Consider the following 24,795-nt stretch of genomic DNA (forward strand, 5'->3'; position numbering starts at 1 on the left):
TGAGCCAGTAATCAAAATGAAGCAGTAGTGATAGACATAATTGGCAACAGTTCTTGCTATTGTTTAGAGGAACAAATGCAAATACTTTTGAAACAAACAAAGAAATTGCTGGAAAAGATCAGCAGGTCTGGCAGCATCTGTGAAGAGAAATAAGAGTTAACATTTCAGGCGCGGTGACCCTTCCTTAAACTGATGGTAACTAGGAAAATGTTTTTAATACAGAAGATGGGGGTGTGTGGGGGGTGCATGGTAAGGAATAAATGATAGGTGATTGGGGATAGAACCCAAAGTGAGAGAAGAACAGTTGGACAGGCAAAGGAGTAGATAATTATCTGATTATTAGGGTGAATAGCTGTTAATGGAGATTGTTAGTGGCTAACAATGAGTTGTGTGTAATAGCAGACTATATGATCACAAGGCCCGGTGTGTTAGGTTAGGGGCTTGGACGTAGGAGAGTTCAAGCCCTGAATTTATCAAACTCGATATTGAATCCAGAAGGCTGCAATGTCCCCAAGTGGAAAATGAGGTATTGTTCCTCTAGCTTATGCTGAGTTTCACTGGAGCAAGCCTGAGACAGAAATATTGGCCAGGGAACAGGGTGGCGTGTTGAAGTGGCAGGCAACTGGAAGCTCAGGATCATTGTTCCGGACAGAATATAGTCTGGTTGATTGCTTCACAGAACACCTATGCTTCATTTCCCCAGTGTAGAGGAGACCACACTGTGAACAGTGAATGCAGTAGACTAGATTGTGGGAAATGCAGATAAACTGTTCTTCACCTGGAAGGTACGATTGGGCCCTTGGATACTGGGGAGGGACGAGGTAAATGGGCAAGTGTTTCACCTTTGGCGATTGCAGGGGAAGGTGCCTTGGGGCTGTGGGGGTGTGGTGGGAGTGAAGGAAGAGTGAACCAGGGTGTCCCAGAGGGATGGTCCCCGTGGAAGGCGGACAAGGGAGGGGAGGGGAATGTGTGTCTGATAGTGGCATCTCACTGGAGGTGGTGGAAATGGCAGCTAATGATCCCCTGGATGTGGATGCTGGTGGAATGGTAGGGAAGGACAAGGGAAACCCTATCTCTGTTGCAGGAGGGAAGAGAGAGGGTGAGGGCCAAAGTGCGAGAGATGTGTCGGACCGAGTTGGGGGCCCTGTCAACAATGCTGTTGGGGAATTCTCGGATGAGGTAGAAGGTGGACATTTCAGAGGCTGTCTTGTCAAAATTGGCCTCATCATATGTGGAACATATGTGGTGGAGACAGAGGAACTGGGAGAATGGAATAGACTCTTTACAGGAGGCAGAGTGCAAGGATGTATAGTCCAGGTAACTGGGGGTCAGTGGGTTAACAGTGGATATTAGTGGCCAGTGTATCCCCAGAAATAGAAACAGAGATGTCGAAGAAGGGAAGGGAGGAGTCAGAGATGGACCAGGTGAAAGTGAGGGCAGGGTGGAAATTGGAAATGAAATCAACAAACCTTTCCAAATCCAGACGAGAAGGAAAAGCAGGACTGATGAAATCATTGATATATTGGAGAAAGAGTTGTGGATAGGGACCCAAATAGGACTGGAACAAGGAATGTTCCATGTACCCCACAAAGAGATAGGCATAACTAGGACCCATGTGGGTACCATGGCCACCCCTCTGAACTAAAGAAAATGACAGGAGTTAAAAGAGAAGTTATTTAGGGTGAGGACGAGCTTGGCCAGATGGACAAGGGTGGTAGATGGGGACGGTTCAGGCCTTTGTTTCAGGAAGAAGCGGACATCCCTGAGACCATCTTGGTGGGGGATGGACGTGTAGAGGGATTGCATGTCCATGGTGAAGAGGCGGTGGCTGGAGCCCGCAAACTGGAAATTCCGAAAGTAGCATAAAGCATCAATGGAATCATGGATCTAAGTGGGAAGTGACTGGACCAGTGGAGAAAAGTCAAGGTAAGAAGGGATGAGTTCTGTGGGGCAGGAGCAGGCAGAAACAATGGATCTGCCTGGGCAGTCCTGTTTTGTGGATTTTTGGAAGAAAGTAGAAGAGAGCTGTGCGGGGTTGTGGGCATATCAGCTTAGAGGCAGTGGTGGGGATATCATCAGTGAAATGAGTTGGTGACTGTAGTTGATACAATGGCCTGATGTTCCATGGTGGGGTCACAGTCCAGGGAAAGATAGAAGAAGGTATCCGAGAGCTGGCACTGAGCCTCTGCAATGTAGAGGTCAGTACGCCAGATTACAACAGCACCACACTTATCAGCAGGCTTAATAATAAAGTCAGGGTTAGATCTGAGCACACAGCACATGGTCAGTTGGGGGGGAAGATAGGTTGGAATAGGTGAGGGGGGGGCAGAGAAATTGAGGCCACCAACACTACATCGACAGTTCTCAATGAACAGGTCAAGTACAGGTAGAAGGCCGGGGATGGAGGCACCAGATGGAGGGAGAGAATCGGAGCTGGGCAAACGGGTCTGTGGGACAGGCAGAGGACTCTTGTCCAAAGAAATAGGCACAGAGGTGAAGATAGCAGAAGAAGAGTTCAACATCATGTTGTGTCCAAAGTTTGTTAACGTGGGGATGCAGAGGGATAAAGCTGAGACCTTTGCTGAATACAGAACGTTTACATCAGAGAGTGGAAGATTAGGGTCATGGTGAATACATGACAGGAGGTGGGGTTGGAATGAGAAAAGGAGGCGAGATGGAATCAGAGGGAAGGGGAGCTGGACTTCACCTCGGCTTGGAATCGCAAATGGTGCCAGGAACGAACATAAACCTTCAGACCAGCCATTGAGCGAGGGGTGCCCGATGGAAAGGAGGGAGTGAGACTTGTTGCTTTTTTGAGAAGGGCACGAGACTTTCTTTTTCCTTTCCTCTTCCATTTATTATTTATTTATTGTTATCACTATAATCATTTATTATTGCTTAATTTAAAAAATTCATATTTAAACAAATTGCTGTTGTCAAGCCTTCTCTTAATGATATTTACCCAAATCTGAGAAGAACCGCTTGGATACACGCTGTGATCCAAACCACCACATGGCATAAGTCTGGGCCAGAGGCAGTCACTGAGGAATGTTATGTGGCTGTGGAAACGAGTCTTAACAAATATCTGGTCAAACACCAAGAGTGACAGTAAAATTAACATTGGTGGACAAGAAAAACGATTGAAATGGAAATCCCGGAGGGGCAGAACTTCTTCGGGGTGGGCATGCCTAGAAAGTGGCAGGGAATTAAATCCTAAAAAAAATGAAAAAACTGCACATGTTGTAAATCAGAAACAAACACAGAAATTGCTGGAAAAGCTCAGCAGGTCTGGCAGTATCTGTGAAAGAAATCAGAGTTAACATTTCGGGTCCGGTGACCCTTCCTCAGAACTGATGGTAGTTAGGAAAATGTCAGTTTTTTGCAAAAGATAGGGTGGGGGAGGGGTAAGGAGTAAATGATAGGTGGGGATAGAGCCCAAAAAGAGAACGGTTGGACAAAGAAGTGGATAATAATCTGGCTAGGAGGGTGAATAACTGTTAATGGAGACTATTAATGACTGACAATGGGTTGAAAGTAATAGCAGTGTTTGTGATCACAAGGCCTGGGGTCTAGGAAAATACTTCTGTGCTGAAAATATCTCTAAATTTATATTCCATAACAGTTCAAATTTGATACTACTGAAATTGTAAATCAGTTCATGTTCTTTCTACGCAGCATGTAACAAGTGCCTCAATATAATTACGCAAGAGAGTTACAATATACATTGAGACAAAAATACTCAGTGTGATTTTACACTTTCCAACCCCTTAGTATACTTATCCAATTAGATCTTAGACTATGCCTTTCCATCTTTGAGTCTTTTTGCTGCTGCCCAAGCTTTAGTGCATCACACAGCATGTAGTCCTGGATTTTGCTGGTCCTACTGAAACAGCAGCAGATTTCAGGCACAGCAAGGGGCATCTTTCAACAAATCATCTAATTGCCAGTCCATTTAACCTGCACGTCCTTGGGCTGTGGGAGGAAACCAGAGCTTCTGACCAAAACCCACATATACACAGAGAGAACATGCAAACTCCAAACAGTCACCCAAGGCTGGAATCAAACGCAGGGTCCCTGGTGATGTGAGATAGTAGTGCTAACCATTGTGCCACCTTTAACCTTGGGTCTGCGCTCCTTTAGATTCTTATAAATTGAAATCCAGCAATTCCACATAGGCACCGTTCCAACTTTTCATGGATAGCTGGATTCAACAAGACTGCAATCCTCTCACTGGATATCTCATCTTGTCATTTAGCATTCTGTCACATGATTTCTTGGAAATGCTGTTTTGACCTATTACTATTAAAAATTGCATTTAAGGCCCATTATAAAACAAATCACCTTCCACAGAACTATAGAATCATAGAATCCCTGGTGTGGAAACAGGCCCTTCGGCCCCACGAGTCCACACCGACCCTCAGGGCATCCCACCCAGACCCATTCTCCTATAACACACCTAAGCTACACGTCCCTGAACACTAGGGGCAATTTAGCACAGCCAATACACCTAACCTGCACATCTTTGGATTGTGGGAGGAAACCAGAGCGCCCGGAGGAAATCCACGCAGACACGGGGAGAACGTCTGTGTGGAGTTTGCACAGTCGCATGAGGGTGGAATCAAACCCGGGTCCCTGGCAGTGTGAGGCAGCAGTGCTAACCACTGAGCCAGCATGCCGCCATGGATCATAAATCCATTTACCTCTACCTGTGAAGTCAAGGTCACAATTAATGTTATTAACCTTCATTGCAAAGTTCCAAGTTTATCAGTACTGGATTTTAATTATGAATTGAGTCACTGTTCTTACACAAGCAATTCATCCTCCTGTTGAAAGTATGTTTCACAATAGTTGATCGAGATTCTGATAGTTGAAGTTTATTAGGTTTTAACTGAAGATCTATCCTGGTTGAAGTTATTTCCACAAACTTATCATTTAGATGTTTCAAGTCCTCATTCAAATGTTTTATTTCTATGACTGATGCTCAAATGCTGTCAGTGTGCTTATATCAACAAAAGCCCTGGGAACTGTAGCCGTGTGGATGAAGCCTATGTGCAATTGATAATTCCAGGACTTGAGAATGGAAATTGAAAAGCCCACAAGTAGTATTTGCTTGGTGTAGCTGAGCAAGATTGGAGCACAGGACAACCCAGAGACAGTACAGGCTTGGTGAAGCTAAGTATCTGTGGAAAAAAAACTTGAATTGTGCCCGAATGTAAGTGCACAAAGTTTATTTTTCATGCACAAACGTTGGTTCTCTGCATTGATCAGTCCCTTCTTGTTCTTCCAGGAGAGTTTAGTTTCTGTTGTTACCTTTGATATTCTTACTGTTCCATTTCCAATAATAGACTTTTACATGCCCTCTCTTTTACAGCAATGAAAACCTACTGTTTTTGAACAATACTTTTACTCTTCATTCTATCACTTTTATTGACTGAAATAGCTTCCCTTAAACAATAACTGTAGCTGCTCTTCACTTGGGTTATGCCTTCTATTTTTCCTCTTTAAATTTCTCTTTCCTACATCTTTACTCTCATTCCAAATTCCCATTCTAGAGTTCAAGTTCAAGCATTTTGCCTTTCTCTGTCAAATACAAATTCTCTCAATTCTTTTCAAACTGCCTCAGCTACCAAATTCTAACCAACTCAAGCTGTATTCCACTTGAGCTTGATTCTCCATCTTCCAATCCCTGATGCTACTCTATCTCAATAATCTCAATTTTCCTTGCACCTGCTTTCAATTCCAATTCAAATTTTCTGCTAATGCAGAACTTTTTTCCATTAGCCTAACCATAGCTTATTTTTTCAAATCATTCGGGATAAATCTTCCCTCTGTTGAGTCATGCAACCGAAAAGACCATTTTTGCTTTTAAAATGCATAGAAAAGTTTACCACGAAGGTCTTATCAGCCTTAAAATTTAACAAATCCCAGGACTCATGTGTCTTGGATTTAAAGTTGCACAAGAGACCCCAAATTAAGTTATGATCCTGAACCAGACCTCAAATTTTTGTTACAAGTTGACTAAGCAGCAGTGTTTCTCTATTTAAAGTTGAAAAGGTAGGAGATCCCAGGTACTTATGAAGAGACTAATACCACTAGTTTCCTCAGTTGTGAACAAAAAATAAACATTATGTAAAAAAAAACAAGCTTTGTGTATATTGTAATCTCCAAAATTGACCAAGGTAAAGATAGATAAGAGAAATTATGGTCTAACACCCCACAGAGCACTTGAAATAGCAAATATGGTCATGACAGATTCCACGGATTTTTCAGCAGACAACAGCGACACTGTGGATCATCGAATTTTATCAAATACTACAAAGGTCTCCTGCTCAGTGCCTGCTAAAGCAGTACCTTTTCAGGTTCTTCTCCCCGAGGCAGCAGCTTCTCCTCTAACTGCCTAAAACTGACTATTTAAGAACCCATGAATTGTTCTGAATACCTTGCTCTTATTCCTGGGCAGCCTACATGTGGCAACCTTCAGAAGGCTCCGTTCCCAGTGTGTTATAATATTCTGATTCCTGCCTTACGTAAAGCAATACATAAAAGGTGGAGGGCGGGGCGGGGGGGGCGCGTGGAAAGAGGATGGTGTGAATTGCATCTCAAATTAGTACAAACATTGACATAAATATTTATTATTCACACAGTTGACAGGGAATGCATTTAATTGCAAGCCTTAAAAAATAATATCATGAAACTAGATTGGAGATGCAAGTGTTTCATTTTGGTATTTAATGCAGAGACTTGGCCCACACCATTTCACAACAAAATACAAAAGGGTCCATGACATTTATTGAAGAATAAAGACAAGACCAATGTATGAATCAATTATTTATTTGAGAACTGTTAACCTTCAATCCTTTTTGACAAGTTAAAATTTTAAACATTAGATATATAGATTTTTGAGTTGCACCTGAATACACTTCACAGCAGTTTCCTGATGCTAAACCAGATTTTTAAAATAATCTTTCCTTGAAGATTGTTTTTGAAAAAGCTAATCCTGAAATCATGCCCATCTGAATGAACTTGAAATCAATAACTTAAACAGTAAGAAAGCAACATTTCTTACTAGCATTTTTCTAATGAGCTGAGCCAAATGTGACCTCAGCCTTGTGCTGTTTAATAGAATGAGCCATGAGAAATTCAGCAACACAATGCAAAACTACCTGTTTTAAATGGAAGATCTGAATATACTCAGAACAATAGGCAGGTTTTTAGCTAATGGTTGGTTAGAAATTTTAAAACAGTGGGAATCACAGTATGTACTTAAGAGCATAGCAATCTTTGGATTAAATGACATTCTAAATTGAAGATGCTTCCACATTTCAGTTTTGTGACTTCCTCCAACAGCACTAGAACGGCATATATTGTTCATCCTCCTCCCAGTGACTTAATAAACCTCTATAATCGTAGAGTTGTATGTTTTAGAAAGTTATACCCAGATTGATTTACATTGTAAAAATTTATAATTTTAGCATGACAAGTATCTATGCAAATATCTAATTACTGGGGTGACTTAATTGAGGGATGGGAACTGTGGAAGAAAAAATTGAACATGCACATAGTCAAATGCATTCTATTTTGTTACATTATCATACAATCACAATTGTTTAATGCATAAGAAGACAATTCCAGTCTCTGGATACTCAGAGAGCAGACATACCGTGAAAAATGCATGTCAAGACACCTCGGAAGTCAGAGCAATTACCTAGGAAGTTCAAAGTTCTGATCACCTGGTGCCTAGAACCCTCTGATAAAGTTCCTAACTTTAAGGATTGGAGTCTTTGGAGAATTTCCATTTAATTGTCTTTAATAATTCGCCAGGAAATGCTACGAGTGGCTAAAACTTGCTTTAAACACCCAAGCATAAAACAGATTCCTCAAACATTCACATCACCACCACATTCACGCTCTTGAAAGTTCAGGGTGTATTATGATTTCCTAGCGCAGAAACAGTAAAGAAAACAGTAAAACCTGCCAACTGTATGGACTTTTCAGTTGGATCACCTTTAACAAAAATCTAGAGGAGCCATTAAATCAAAATAAAGTTGTTACAAAGAAAGTGAGTCTCAAAGAGGCTATATTATTAATCATAGTCCACAGTAGTTTGAATGTTCTATGCTTTACCTTCGAAAAGCACAATAATCTACCAAATGGTGGGAGATGTACTTTTCACTAGCAACCTCTATTAAAGAAACTCCAAATGAGAAGCATCAAAAATAATTCACTAACTAAAAAAAAAACTTCAAGCTGTCAGCATTTACTTCATTGTACAAAAATTCAACTGAAATGATAGTTTCTGAAATTCACAGCTCCTACAGCAGAATTTTCATTCTCCACCGCCATGTTTTGCATGTCACATCACTCATGAGATAGTATCTAGTATACATGACATCATATTAGGAATAATAAAGTTTAACAGATTTAAACCATTCAATGCATAGAGTGGAAGAAAGTCATTTCAAAAATTACGTTCAGTAGGTATGTGGTTAACTATAAAGGTAACTGAAAACATTGTAATGTTATTCAGAACATAGGGTTACTAGAAACCATGTAAACATCTCTTTACTAAATTATCTCTTGAATTCCATTTCATGATTCTTTACACTTAGTGCATTCACTAAGGAAACAGACGATATTGAACAGGTTAATTAAAATAAGAAAATGCCTTTTCAGGGAAGAGTTTATAGATAGCTTTATGCAAGAATACCAAGGAAGTATAACAAAAATGCAGCCCCAGCAGTCATCTTGTGCACCAAAATGCAGCAAAAAACAAAATGCTTTCACAATATAACTAGCTGGTCCATAATTCAAAACATGTACTTTATTTTTAAACGTAAAAATCCTATTACACTTTTTTTCCTAAAACCCACTTGTCCAGGAGAGAACAGGCAAATCTGTTCCTAGACCTGTCGTTATCTTCCTTGAGCCAGCAAGATCAACAGATTTATAATGAATGCATTGCAGGCTGACGGAACCTGACGGACATCATCTCTTCCTTCACAGACAATCTCCAGTCAAGTCAGTATCTAGTTGTCTTTCTTCAACTGACCAGCATCCTGCCATTGCCAGTTTCATTTTGCATCGAATTTCTTGAATTAGCACAGTATTGCTTCTGTGTAATCAGAAAACAAAGAAAACCCAAGAAAAGGCTTATATGCTCCATATTTGTAGCATTTACTTTTTTCATGCAAAATCCCTGCAGTTCCAAGTGTCAAAACTGAATATATATCTATAAAAGTACCAGAGTTTGAATTGTTGCTTCAAGTAGGGAACCCCATTCAGAAATAGTGCATATGTTGGCTTGCAAAGCTCCATGATTAAATGGCCTATCAAGATAAAAAGTTTGAACATCAAATTCTACACAATAAGTCAAGAGGCACAGCAACGGGATTACTAGCAATTGTCACTGTGACTATTAACCAGAAGCGCACAATTTTTGGAAGATGAAGGAGAAGCTTTAAACTTGTGAAACAAAGATAGAGAAACAGGGAGAAATGGCACTGCTATCATTTTTGAAAACACTTCTCAAATGTTACTTGAATACATAAAATACTTTCCACTGAATGTTGTCCAAATTAAACGAAACATGATCTTCCCCTCAAATTTATCAGCTTAATTTGTTTAAATATATTGTGCATGTATAAATGTTTGAACGCTGAAAAACAGAAGTCCCTAGAACATTATGTATCCTGAGTCCCAAGTTTCATAATGGTCAACACAAGTGCTAAATTGAATAACCATTGCCAGAGATTGGTTTAGCTATGATCGATGGCACTGAAGGTAACAGTCGTTTGTCCGTTTAAATGGTTAATGCATAAGCTTTATGTAATGATAGTCCAGGTGGCTTCATAAAAGAGCTTAAACAATTCCATCATCTTCATCCCTCAAGACATCATCTTCTGCTTCAAAGTCAATACCTTGGAAAAGCCTACAAAATAAAAAGAGAATATTATTGCAAATAAAAACTTGAATCTCGAAGGTTGAAGTACCTGTATCATTCCTTCAAACTATTTTTTTTTGAACCAACCATAACAGCAGAAGACATCACAGCAACTTTCAGGACAGAATTTCAATCCAGACCCAAGATAGATGGCTGCAATCAGTTTACAAACCAAAGAAGTTGTATATCTGGAGTCCTTTGTCCAGAGAGAAAAAAATAGTAAATATTCAGACTCATCTACTGGGAAGCAAGCAATGACTGCTTACTGGGAAATCATATCTAATAAAATCATACAAATGCTGTCTTCAAACATGCTTTCAGAAAACGTTTTCAAAATTCCTTTCAGCAATCATTGGTTCATCATCCACCCACTATACAAGTATGAAACAATTTCTGATCAATGCATTCCAGGCAAAAAAAAAAAGCAAAAAAAACAATAACTCACCCATTTTATCTTTCCACAGCATAAAGAAAATTATCCCCTCTTCCTAAGCTGAGCTCCGTCAACTACTTTTTTTTTAAATCTAGCATTGGCTCCTGACATTTCTCGGGCCTCCATGTCAACATGAAAGTACAAGACATAGATCCCTGAGCAATCTCTTCACTCCTCATTTTCATCCACGCAGGTGCAATCTGATAATCCTTCCTCTCCATTACTACACACTTGCAGTAAAATTCCATATCTCTATTTTCAGTAGGCACACCACAGGACACTAATGCATAAACATTTTCACTTGTGGTAACAATCACCATTGCTTTCACAAATGTTGTGTGTTGAATACTTGGGGACCTTGAGACTGCTTTTGTTGTTTTATACCCATTTCCAAGAAAGTAAGAGTTTCTCTACTCTATTCAGCCACTTTTCTAACCTCTCTCCCAAAGTGTCACTGACACTCCCTTCTCCTGCATAAAATGCCACGAAACATTCTTTTACATCTATAAGTTATGGATAAACAGAAGCTTTGCAGAACACTTACGCTCGGTTCGCAATAAACAACTGCACCTCCCAGTCGCGAACCATTTCAACTCCCCCTCCCATTCCTCAGACGACATGTCCATCCTGGGCCTCCTGCAGCGCCACAACGATGCCACCCGAAGGTTGCAGGAACAGCAACTCATATTCCGCTTGGGAACCCTACAGCCCAATGGTATCAATGTGGATTTCACAAGCTTCAAAATCTCCCCTCCCCCTACCGCATCCCAAAACCAGTCCAGCTTGTCCCCACCTCCCTAACCTGTTCTTCCTCCCACCTCAATCCGCACCCCCATTTCCTACCTACTAACCTCATCCCGCCCCCTTGACCTGTCCGTCCTCCCTGGACTGACCTATCCCCTCCCTAACTCCCCACCTACACTCACCTTTACTGGCTCCATCCCCGCCTCTGACCTGTTTGTTTCCTCTCCACCTGTCTTCTCCTCTATCCATCTTCTATCCACCTCCCACTCTCTCCCTATTTATTTCAGAACCCCCTTCCCCTCCCCCTTTTCTGATGAAGGGTCTAGGCCCGAAACGTCAGCCTTTCTGCTCCTAAGATGCTGCTTGGCCTGCTGTGTTCATCCAGCCCTGCACCTTGTTGTCTCGGATAAACAGAAGTTATTGTTTTTGCCTGGAATATTCATGAGATGCTTCAACCTGATATCAGGACAATGGCTAAGCTTACTCCATGTTCATCAGATCACATCACAAAATCTCTCCCCTCCTGTTTGGCTGCACTCTGTACAAGTGGCTTCCAATCCACCAATGTTACGAGAGGCAGCTCCAAATGTTGTTCTCAATTGCAGGCTCCAAGTAATTCTAAATTATACCGCCATCCACACACCTGAAATCCTCCTTTCTTCCAGTCCCACTATCTTAAAATCATTACACTTGTCACCCAAGACTTTCTAAACATTTTTGCTTTCTTGTGAATCCCTGCATTTACTATAAGTAATGTCACAGGAATCCCGCAAATCAATATATTGTATGCCATACGACTGAACATGTGGTTATAAAACAGGACATCATGTAATGAACAGGCAATGAAGATTTATTGATTTGTTTTTGAAAACCTGTTACAATTTAGGTTAAACTTGTATTTAACTATCATCCACCTACCTCAATATTTGTTAGATGAGCAATTGTGACAAAATATAACAATCACATAGGTTAACGTGGGTTCAAGCAGCATTACAGCAGGATATTAATTCAAAAAACACATTAGTATATCTTCTGTAGATTTACAAAACTTGCTGCAGTTTGCATCAGTATGTGGTCAAGAAAAATGTGCATTGTCTGAACAGTTACTAATTAATGATACAAACTGTAAGCTATCAGAAGACAAACATGAAAACCTCATGAATAATCTAACATCATTAAGAATACATCACAGTAAAATTATTAAAAAAAAAGAAGCTTACTCATTAAAGCAAGGTGATGAGGAATCATTGAAGTGACTATACGGATTTATTTTTGAAAGTGGGCGTATGCAGAGCCAACAGAAGTGCTGCTTACATCCAGTGCATGTCATCTTATTGCATCCATTCACCTTCTAGAAAGGAAAAGAAATGACATGTAGCGGCTCAATGACAAACCTTCTATTATGAAGACATTATTTTCTATATTCTTACCAATGATACCTCAACCTGAGGTTTCAATTTCAGGCAAACATTTTGTAGCTTGTAGGGACTGTAGAAGCAGAATTGATTGTTACAATCTCCAACAATACTGCAGTTTATGGGAATAGGAATTCTATAAAACATCTTGTATAAGAGTTCACATTTATATGCATCCCATGACATCCTTAAATCTAAAACTATTGGAAATACTTTAAGTGTTCACTGTTGCAAAGAGGTTTCATTATCCACCCGTTTCCTTAGCTCAACTTCTTTACTTCACAACAATCATGGGGATAGTTTAGCCATTTCCTTTTAGGGCTGCAATGATAAAAGAAAATCCCTGATCTACTCCCACATAATTTATTACTGTTTCAAAGCTGTTTTCATAACCAAAGCTTACATGCATACTTACAGGTAGCATTATCCGAGCCTGGAAATTTCAGAAAATGGATTCCTAACAATCATTAGCCTGTTTAGTTTAAATAGTAAAAGCAGTAATGTAATATAATTTTTTGCCCAATTTCTTTTTAGCAGTTTGTTCATCTCGAGGGAAGTCAAAGGAAAATACATAACTGTATTCTAAAATTTAAAAAAAAAAGAGAAAAAAACGAGGCTATCAAAACCACAACTACAGAAATTAATTTGTGTTGAGGCAAATTAAAACTAGAACAGTGAATTCCATGAACTACAGACTAGAAAATAGAAAAAAAATTGTGCATGGAAGAAAAACTGCAAAAATTACCAGTACCAAAATTACCAAAGTTTCTGACTATTCTGAAAAAGGGTTTATTTTAAGTTTAAAATAAAACAGCATTTCATAAAGATATGAAGTCTAGTGAAATTATTATCTTTGTACTTCATAAAAAGAACATCATGTGCCTTCAACCTGTATGTTTGTACCACAACGGGGACAGGGCTTTGAGTTCTTATCAAGCCATTCCTGGCTGCACAACTCCTCCACTGCTTTCTGAAGCACTCTGCGCCCATAGGACTTTTCCAACCGCTGCTTTTCAGATTCATCTGCCTTTAAGTACTCATCACGCAGTGCAGAAAGTTTCTCTGAAAAGGAAAAACCCAAGACAGACTGAAAAACAAAATAACTAGCTAATTCAAAAATTCCTTATACCTCCTGTCAGTCTAATAAAAGTTCAGGCACGAATGACAATGGGATTCCAATTGCAGGTTGCCTGAGTCAATATCTATTGCATAATCATTTTAAATACCTGAAATTGTTGTTAGAAAACCAGAAGTATGACCATTTGAAATGGCACAAATCATACAATTAATTAGCACCACCAAACCAAACAAGACAAGCTAATAATTTAAGCTATTCTCCCCCTATAACTACTCCCTTGCACGAGGCTTTTCTACCAGATTCACTCAACTGAATTACTGATCTGAGGATCAGCTTACATCTTCTGTGGCCTAAACATATTTTACTTTTGTAAGTGAATCATACAGATCTAATATCCCTTAGCAAAACTAATGCTTTTCAAACACTGTTTATAAATAATTTTAAATAAAATTTCAAAGAGCATGGCTAAAAATCAATTTCAACTTGAATACTTAACAGTTTAATTATTAGGTAATAACCAATATTCTGTATCTAGTTTCACAGTACTATAGTTGAAGACAATGATGACTGAAGTTGATCTAAAAGTTTCTACTTTCCATTTACGTTTAATCATAATAGCCATTGGTAACAGAATTATTTCATTCTTTCATCCCCCAACAATGGCGTAATTTGCACTGAATTAAAAAAAAAAATTGTGCTGGAAACCGGGCTACCTCTCAAATATAAAGAGTTTATTTTTTAATGCAACAAAATAAATTATTCTCTAAAACACTGGCTGACTACATTGTGTCATGGAAAATTTTATATTTGTTAGCAACCCAATTAGTTTAAGCAGTGACTTGAACAATGACATCAGGTCAAAACCGGTCATAGTATGTGAATGGATTGTGAGCATGCCCAGAGCGGAACATATAGCCCTGTCCATTTTGTGTTGTGTTAAGAATCATGAACATACCTTCCTTAGTGTGTTGCATAAGGTAATGGTTCTGAAAGAATTAATGTTGAAGTTACATTAATGCCACTCAATCTGCTGATGTCATACAATCTTTCGTGTAAACAGGGAGTTCTACATTAGCCTTCGAATAAAAGCAAAACATTGAGAATGCTGGAAATCTGAAACAAAAATTGAAAATACTGGCAGGTTTGAAAACATCTCTGGAGAGATAAACAGAATTAACATTGAGTCCAGCTGGACTCTTCAGAACTTCCAGCATTTTCTGTGCTTGCTACATTAGCCTATGCAGGGAATAGATGTATTCTGCATAACTCCCAAGCATCCTACTAATGCAAGTTGGCCTGACTGATTTGATGCAATAAAACATCTTGTTCAACAAGACAAGCGTTTCTTCAGTTAAACTCATCACTGAGAATTAAACAGACTCTAGATACAGTACAGGCAAAGGAGAATTGATGTAGTGAACACCTCAACCGTCCCTTACCCTGTACCACTTACTGGCAGAGGTGACCAAGGTACCAGCAATGACAATCAGGGCAATTCCAAATTGTAGTTCCAGTGAAAACTCAATTTCAGGTTAGGTTACGAATTCTAGCGCATGTTTAGTGTGGCAGCATGACCAGCAGTGCATGTTCTAATCATTTTTAACAGCAGAACAACCCTGCTATTTATAGAATAGATAACCCTTGCAAGATTGGTCTCCTTTTTGTGCCAAAGGTCAAGGGTGGCACGAAGGGGAGCCGACTAGATCCCATCAGTTGGCCAGAGGCAACTGAAACAAAAAGTTTGCTACCTTCAGAATACTGGTCAGACAAGTTCTTGGGAGGAAGAGGTTCCAGGCAACAGAGATGTTGTTATCAGCAGTATCCAGATTGTCAGGGCTTGAGTATTTCTAAGGAGCTAAGAAGGCAGTGGAAGGTTGCTGGCTCTGTTTTGCCGAGGTGGGGAGAAAGGTTTCCATAACAGAAATAGTACAGACAGTAGTTGAGGAGATAGAGCTCACTGAAGTTCCAGAAACCATATAGTGGCTGATAATTGGCGTGAAGGAGGCCCACAAGCAATATATGCTTGGTGCACCAGAGGCAAGCTGACAGTCAGAGTAACGGAGGAGCCAGCTAAGTGAAGATAGCTGACTACAAAACAGCTGAATTCATGCAGTGTGTAGGTGCTGGATGTAGCCTCGACAATTCATGGAAGACAAAAATTTTTAACGAGATTTGTTAACATGTGGTGTCACTGACACCTGTATGAGATGCTTAGAAATTCATGGGATCTGTCAAACCTACTAATTGACATGCTCTGGGGCGTCTGACCACAGCTTGTTGTTACTCTTATTAATTTCATATTAATTCTGGATGTTAAAGTTCAAGCCGTATGGTACAGAAATCAATACTGACTCTTTCTAAAATCAACCCACCTTTCACCAAGTAACTACTAATTCTGTTCCATCTCTGTCTCCCGTCCCAGCCTCCTGATCAAAATCCTGGGATACATCTCAATTATAATCATTACCATGATTGCATTTAAAAAAAAAATGAGACATGTAGGCCAGGTGAGGCAAGTATGACAGGTTTCTTTTCTGAATGGATATTAGTTAATCAGATAGATTTTTACCACAATGGTTAAATGATCACCATTAAGTTAGCTTCAATGACCAGACGTTCATTGATTCAATTTCATTATTCACTGTGGTGGCATTCAAACCTGTATTCCGTGAGCATTCGTCTGGATCACTAGTCCATTGGCAACATACACAACCACTGTCTCTTGAGCATATAAATCACCATCCATCCCTTGAAACATTTTCAAATCACTGCCTGTTTACATTTTAATACACTACCAAAAGTGCAACATAACTATTATTTAAAATATAAAGTCAAATGAAAGCATAGTTTACCTGCTTTTAATCTGCATGGAGAAATTCCATGATAAGCCATTTCACATAATGCACAAAAAGCATAACGACATCCTGGACAGACACCCATGGTGTTTCCAGGTTCAAGCATCACCACTGACTTGCAAACAGTACGAGGGCAATATACCACGTCCGTCATTAGATCCAGTGTAGACTGAAGGAGAAGGCGGTCATATCGTGCAAACGTTTCCTCGTAGACGAGCTCTTTTACCTATAGCAATGCAATACATTCGTATGCTAAATTTATACTCAAGAAATTCAATTTAATCTAATGGACAAGTTTCATTCTTTATTTTCTCAATTTAGAGAACTTCTAAAGTGGATATTAACACCCACTAATTTTCTACATCAATCAGATTCCTTCAGATTATTTGTTTCATGGTTTAAAGATTCTGCTAAAATGAAATTTGAAATGAATTAACCAGTACTTCAAAATACATGATTGTCAATAATACTGCTGATGTCCCAATACAATTGTAACAATCAGCATGAATATCAGATTTGGGGCAAAGTAGCAGTGTTTCATCGTTGTAGAATAAAACACTTTGTAGCCTGATCTACTCTTTCATTCAGTACTTGATAACGGTGATGAATGCATAAAAGAGGATAACTAAGTATATTCACATTAACATAACTAATTTAAAATTTTGTCAATAAGCAGAGCTATAGATCAGCTGGTTGTGCACTCAGTCCAAGTAGTGCCCAGCCTATTTGCTTGCTAACTTGCCCAAAGGTCTTGTTATCCACCCAGAGCTCAATAGCTCATCTGTCCAGAATACATAATTATTTCACTGCCTGGTCAAACTGTGTTGAAAATCATTTCTAATTGAAATTTCCCACGATTTGAGAGTCAGCACAATGATGCTCGTAGGTTCAGGAATACTGTTCAGAAGTACAGCTGGAAGTCAGATATGGAAGTTGACCTAATAGCAAAGAATAAAATACTTAGTGCAGCATAAGAATGAGGTAAAGGAGGGGAAGAGAAGGGAGCCAAAGACGGTCTTAGGACAGGCAGGATAAAATCGTACAAGAGTAGTGCCCACAAAGCTGGACAAATAAAGAGGAAGGGCTCGGAACATAGATCTAGATGCAGGAGTAGGCCATTCTACTCCATCATTCGATGACATCATGGCTGATCAGGCTGTGGTCTCAACACCATCTCTGTTTGACCCCACATTACAGAGGGTGTGGTGACTGTGTCAAATACCATGGAGTAAAACTGCCAATATGACACACCTTTCAAAAAGGGAGGCAGCAAACAGTGGAAACTACAGGCTGATTACCCTAACATCTATTGTTCAAAAAATGTTAGAATCAATTAAGAAATTAATAGCAGCACATTTGGAAAATGATAATCTAATCGAGTTGAGTTGGCATGGCTTCATGAAAGGGAAATTGTATCTGATTAATTTCTTATGATTAAAGAGCCTATGGTTTGGAGCTAGTGTGGAGAGAGAATTGGCTAATGGCAGGGACAAGTGGGTTATTTTTCATGTTGATAACACAGTAGGCCAGGCAGCATCAGAGGGGCAGACAAGTTGATGTTTCGGGTCAGGACCCTTCTTCAGAAATCCTGACCCAAAACATCAACTTGTCTGCCCCTCTGATGCTGCCTGGCCTGCTGTGTTCCTCCAGCTCCCCACTGTGTTATCTCCGACTCCAGCATCAGCAGTTCTTACTATCTCTTTTTCATGTTGGCAACTTGCAATAGGGTTCCACAGGAATCAGTGCTGAGACCATAGTCATTTATAATATATATTGAAGACTTGAAGGAAGGAAGTACATGTACTGTAGCCAAATTTGTAGACCACAAAAAGGTGGTTATGAGAGGGATGCAAACAGTTTACTGACAGATATTAAAAGGTTAAGTGAACAAAAAGTTGGCAAATGGCATATAAATGTGGAAAAATGTGAAGTTGTTTGTTTTGGAAGGGGCAAGAAAAGAACAGGGTATTGTTTAAAAGGAGAAAAACTGCAGAAAGTTGCAACAAAGAAAGTTGAGGGTAGTTTTGCACGAAATACAGAAAACTGGTGCACGGGCATCAGGTAATTAGGAAGGCTAATGGAACGTTGGCATTTATTTCAAGGTGAGTGGAGTATAAGAGTATGGAAGTCTTATTGCAACTGTATAATGGGTTGGTGAGACCACATCTGGAATACTGTGAACAATTTTGGTCCCCTGACTTAAGAAAAGATATTACTTCATTGGAGACAGTTCAGAACAGCTTTACAAGGATGATTCCCAGTATGGTGGGATTCTCTAATCAGCAAAGGCTAAAACGGTTGGGAATCTACTCACTGGAGTTTAGAAGAATGAGGTGATTCCCATTGAAACACATAGGATTTTTAAGAGGCTTGACAAGGTAAATGTTGTTTTTCTTAATGAGACAGACTAGGACCACACGGTATAGTCTCAGAATAAAGTGGCACCAATTAAAGACTCAGACAAAGTGGAATTTCTTCTCTCAGGAGGTTGAGTGTCTTTGGAACTCTTTGCCATAGACAGCTATATATTTAAGGCTGAGATAGATTCTCAATCAGTAGGGGAAACAAGGGTTACAGGGGAAAGGACAGGAAAGTTGTCCCAAGTAGTGTCAGATCAGCCATGATCCTATTAAATGACGGAGCAGGCTCAAGGGGCCAAATGTCCTACTCCCATTCCTGTTTCTTATGGTCTTAGGTCAAGAGGACAATACTGATAATGTACTGTCAGAGTTACAAGGGATGTGATAAAATGATTTCTAACTTTTGCCAGAGTTGATTTATTGCTAGGAACAGGGGAAAAGTTGAACTGAAGACATTTAAACAAGCAGGTTAAGAAATGTGCTGGAAGGTTAAAAATATGCTTTGAAGGAATAGTGAAGATTCAGGTGAAGAGGATATATAGGAAGCTAAGTAAACCATTTTCTAAATAATGTAATGTTCATATTACACTTTGCTTTCATATTTTTATATTAGGAAAAACAAATTACAAGCAATTTCATTACTCTGAAAAATGTTTCTGTTCTGTCAATACATTTTTAACACTCATCAGGGTTGCAGGAAAGCGAGATAAATGGTGTATAGTATACCCTCTAACATGCCAATCTTACAATGATACTTTTTAAAAAGTTTGTGGAAAATGTACTGGGAGCTTAGAGCTTGCTGACTTGTTAATTTGTTAACTAATGATTCCTTTGGAAAGCCCATTAACTCATTTAAACACCTAAAAAAGTGCTCCTTATGTAAATACTTTCAAATTTTTTAATGTCCTCACTTTAGTACAAAACACCATCTCTATTTCTACCCTGTCCAGCTTAATAATCTTGAATGCTTTGCAGCTTGCATTTCAGTGAAAACAGTTAACACAATTCACCTTCTCCAGGTTTGTTAGAAACAAAGTGATGCAGTGCTGGACATTTCTGATCGAAGACAGATAAGTTATGGATGCTCAGTCTATTCAGGGGAAGATGTGGGCATTCATTGTCAAAAAACTGAGCCCCTTGAGTAAATCACCATGCTGGAGCAGCAATTGGTCATGTGTTACAGCACAGATGTTTAGGGATTTCTGGATTATACTCTAAGATGTGGTTGACCAAGTGACTTTTAGACATTAAGAACATAGCTGAATGAGATCCAAAAGAATAATAGGAGAGAGACAGGACTCAAAAATGAGGGAACTCCCACCTCTAGAAAATACGCAGCACTGGACAAGTATGAGGTGGATAGCAACAGTAATTCAGAGAACAGCAATCAAGAGTAGTCAGAGAAATTTTGTTATATATGTATAGAGTGCCACACCATACATTGGCTCCTCAATGCTATAGTGCAAGATGTTATGGAACAGGTTGAAAACTCTGGAAAGAGACACAGCAACCAAACTAATAAAATAAATTTGCAATAGTGCACAGATAGTTTAAGAACTGGCTTGAGTAATAAGAACTCAAGGGTGATCATCTCTAGACAGTTTCTTAGACCATGGGCAAGGAAAAGAAGATTAGGGAAGTCAACAACTAGCTCCAGAGGTGGTCGAATGTATGAAAGATTGATATTCTCAGGGCTTTGCAGACATTTTTGACACAAAGTACATCTACTCAAGAGATGGTGACTGTCATCTGAAATGAAATGACACCTTCTTAACATCCTTACAGAAAAGGTAAATAGACCAGTGAAGAGGTAAACTTAAACCCTAATAATTGCAGAAGGGTGATGAATTAAGTTTGAGAGAATAGATAAAACAAAATCGTGGTTAATGATAAGTGACAAGTAGTATAAAAAAATTAAACAAACAAATCAGAAAGAACTGAATCTGGACTGAGCAGTTGTACATGAATGCACAGGACTGCCACTAGAATATTGTTCATATACCAAGGAAAGAACCTCGATTTGATTCTGGAAAATGCGATGCTCAGGAAACTCCCCAGTCCACCAATCCAATGTTGAGACATCCAGGTCACTCCATACTTTACATATTTTCAATACTTTTCCACCATACTTTCTGTATGGCCAGAAACCACTTGTCCTATATCCTAGTAACTAAGGATTGTTTTCATAAGCCCTTTGTAGTTTTGTAATAGATTATTTAATAGCACAAATTTCTCATATCAACAAATCTGTAGCCAACTTAAGGTTTACTCTCATTCTATCAAGTGCAAATTTAAGACATCGTTTCAAAGATTTCACGTGCAATGGTGGAGGTTATAGATGAAATATAATGCCTGGAGTACAACAGTTAGGAATGTGTGTAAGAGGTATAGACACACACATTTATGAATTTTACAGCAGTTGGGAGTTAGTCAGGTTCTGGCCAATTTTTCGGCTAACTCATTAACATCCTGACAAACAGTGCATTTTCATGCTCATGTTGCATATTTTTTATCATGTAGAAATAAACTAATTAGCAGGTAATTATAAAGCTTAAAATTCAAAAAAGAACTTACTTGAGCAGGTGTGGCAATAGAAGTACACTTTGGCTCAGGACAATTAAGGCACTGAACATTCCCATCACGGATTTGTATCTCAAAATATTCTTTCAAACAGGCCTTGCAATACACATGGTTACACTCCTTCAAGTCCATGCAGTCAATGCCCAGCTTTTCACAAAAGCATACACTGCAGGTGAAAATCTTGCTATTAAAGACTTTTTGTTTCTGATTCTGATCAAAGTCCAAAATTTCACGTAAAACACAAGCACATGACTCCACATCCTGGATCGCTCTCGGGTCAAGAGGAAAGTCTTGCAAGTTCTTCAGTTTGTCCTCTGATCCAAATTCATTATGCTTTTTTCTAACCAAAGTACTTTCAGATTTGTCTTCAATGTTTTTGATTTCTAATGGAGACTCAATTAGCAAAAAGGAGAGCGTCTCTTCTTTTAAGAACTGCATCCATGAAAATAATATCACACAATTGCCATTGTCTTTCCAAATTCTATCCAGGCAAGAACAAAGTGCAGAGAGCTGTTGAGACACAAATAAGCAGGTTAAGAACATAAGGGGAAAAAAATGTTTGAAATTTGAAGCAGCAGAGAAGTAAGACACTCACCGCTTGCCTCAAACATGAGCTGCTAACAAAGGCTATGGTGTGTTCTTTTTCCCTTTTCCGAAAGCAATTTAATTCTGGCACCAAGAAAAACGGAATCTCTTGGTGTACTGTAAAAGTAATGCTTACAAACAGATTGGCAGCCAATCACCGAAGCATTCTTAAACAGCAAGCCAGACAGTTAAAAGCTTTCAAAATCCTTGATGTTTGATTTACATTTCCAGATAAATTGAAAAAAACAACAAAATAACAATTGAATTTTGAAACTAAAATAAGAACATGAGATATTGGATTTAGAACTAACTAGCTGATCCTTTCAACCCGCTCTACGTTTCAAGATTAGAGACAGGAACCAAGTTGACTAAAACAATTCATATTTCTTCCATTAGTCCCTTAGCAGCCAAAAATCTATGGTCTTCTATTTTGAATAGCACCACAGCTTTCTAAACATAAAGAAATTTTTCTTCATCTCAACTCCAATGGATTGACTCCCTTATTCTAACATATTCTAACATTGTACATGATGCCATTCAAGAGAGGACAGTGAGGAGGAATGTATGAATTGGTTGACTTAAATTCATACTCACGATCCTCCCTCTCATGATCTATTGATCACATCCCACATTGATCTCTGTGGCCTGGTCTCTGCTCTTTGATTTACTACATCTCCCTAAATTTGACTCCTTTGGCCCAACTATAACAGTTTAAAATCTTCTCTCCTTTCCTAGTTACATAGTTGGCAAGAATATTGGCCTCCACATGGCTCAGGTGGAGACCATCCCACTGACACAGATCCCACATTCCCCAGGACTGGTGCCAGTGCACCACAAACCAGAATCTATTAATGAGCCATTCATTGATTTTTCTAATCTCTTTTATCCCAAATTCAATTTGCACCTGGCTCAAGTAATAATCCATGGATTACGATCTTTGATGTTCTGCTTCTTAAATCTGATGCCTAGCTGTTCATACTGAAGATGCATAATCTCTCGTGCATCATTGGTAACTAGATAGACCACAATGACTGGATCTTACCCCTCCCACTGCATGTTCATCTCTATTGCTGAGCAAATGCCCCAAACCCTGGCACCTGGAATTCAACACAGCCATCTGAGCTCATGCTCTTCACAGAGAATGGTATCAATCCCCTTCGCTATAATGGCCCCGATTACCACTACAGTCCTTCTTATTGTCCCCTCTTCATTGGCTTCCTGTACCACAGTGCCACGGTTAGTTAGCTCATCCACCTGCAGCCTTCAGACTCATCGAGACAAGCTGAAAGAACCTCAAACCTGCTGGCCAATTGTGAAGGCTGAAGCTCCTCTGATCTGCTTACTTGCAGTCACATGCTTTTGTCCTGAACACTGACCAAAGCAAACAATCCAACCCTGAGAGGTTCTGTTCTGATCAAGGGTCACCAGACCCGAAATGTTAACTCTGATTTTTCTTCACAGATGCTGTCAGACCTGCTAAGCTTTTCCAGCAACTTCTATTTTTGTTCCGAAGAGGTGTGACTGTTTCATGGTACAAAAAAAATCCAGCTAACTTCTTGCTTCCGTGATATGTTGCTGTGACCATGATTCAGTCTACAGTTACGTTGACAGCAGTTTGTCAAGATGTGTTAAAGAAAATTTTCTTGAACACATTTATCAATATGCAAATGTAACTACTAGAGAAAGAGCAAAACTTGATCTTTTCTTGGGATAAATACAGGGCAAGTGACTGAAGTGTTCGTGGGGGAGCACTTTGGGACAAGCAATTATAATTCTACTGGTTTTAAAATAGTTATGGAAAACCTTGGGCCTCGTATAAAAGTTAAAGTTCTAATTGGAGTAAGGCAAGTTTTGCTGAGACAGGAACTTTCAAGAGTTGGTTGGAGTAGACTGTTAGCAGGTAAAGGGATGACTGACAAGTGGGAGGCTGTCAGAAGTAAGATAGCGAGAGTTTAGAGGCATTATGTCCCTATTAGACTGAAGGGTAAGGTGGTAAGAGTAGGGAACAATGGATGAATAAAGATATTGAGGCTCTGGTCAAGAATAAGAAGGAGTCATATATTAGGTATAGACAACTGAGATCAAGTGAATCTCGAAGAATATAAGGGGCGGAGAGGCATCCTTAAGAGAGAAATCAAAATGGCAAAAAAAGGAAATAAGATAGCCTTGGCAGGTGAAGGATAATCCAAAGAGATTCCACAAGTACATTAAGAGCAAAAGAGCAACTAGGGAGAGAATAGGCCCCCTTAAAGATCAACAAGGTCAGCTATTTGTGGAACCACAGGAGATGGGACAGATACTAAATAGATATTTCGTATCTTTTTCTTCACTGTGAAGAAAGAAATAGAGGCTAGGGAACTCGGGGGAAATAAATATTGTCTTGAAAACAGTCCACATTACAGAAGAGGAAGTGCTAGAGGTCTTAAAATATAAAGCTGGATAAATCTCTGGGACCTGGTCAAGTATATTGCAGGATATTACGGGAAGTTAGGGAAGAAATGGTGGAGCCCTGAGCAGATATATTTATTATCTACAGCCACGGGTGAGATGCTGGAGGACTGGAGTGTGGCTAGCCTTTCTTTAAGGAAGGCTGTAAGGAGAATCTGGGAACCAAAGACCTGTGAGTTTGACATCAGTGGTGGGTAGGTTGTTGGAGGGGATTCTGGGAGATAGGATTTACATGCATTTGGAAAGGCAGGACTGATTAGGGATAGTCAGCATGGCTTTGTGCGTGGGAAATCGTCTCACAAACTTGCTTGAATTGTTTGAGGACTTAACCAAAAAGATTGATAAAGGGCAGAGTGG

At 39.4% G+C, this 24,795-nt stretch overlaps 1 protein-coding gene across 6 annotated transcripts in view; it reads right to left on the reverse strand.

The window, feature by feature from the left end:
* Positions 1-8,241: 8,241 nt before the first annotated feature.
* The window catches only part of rnf14 (ring finger protein 14), a 31,935-nt gene continuing 15,381 nt past the window's right edge, over positions 8,242-24,795 (reverse strand). For all 6 annotated transcript variants that reach the window (XM_048603409.1, XM_048603410.1, XM_048603408.1 and 3 more), the window contains 5 exons: positions 21,400-21,915; positions 16,463-16,691; positions 13,422-13,594; positions 12,338-12,468; positions 8,242-9,928 (listed from right to left, as the gene is read on the reverse strand). In XM_048603409.1, coding sequence (XP_048459366.1) covers positions 9,859-9,928; positions 12,338-12,468; positions 13,422-13,594; positions 16,463-16,691; positions 21,400-21,915 — 1,119 coding nt within the window. In that variant the 3' untranslated portion in view covers positions 8,242-9,858. The remainder of the gene's footprint in view (positions 9,929-12,337; positions 12,469-13,421; positions 13,595-16,462; positions 16,692-21,399; positions 21,916-24,795) is intronic.

Source organism: Rhincodon typus, chromosome 12 (genome assembly GCF_021869965.1).
Source record: "Rhincodon typus isolate 14 chromosome 12, sRhiTyp1.1, whole genome shotgun sequence".
NCBI classification, from domain to species: Eukaryota; Metazoa; Chordata; class Chondrichthyes; order Orectolobiformes; family Rhincodontidae; genus Rhincodon; species Rhincodon typus.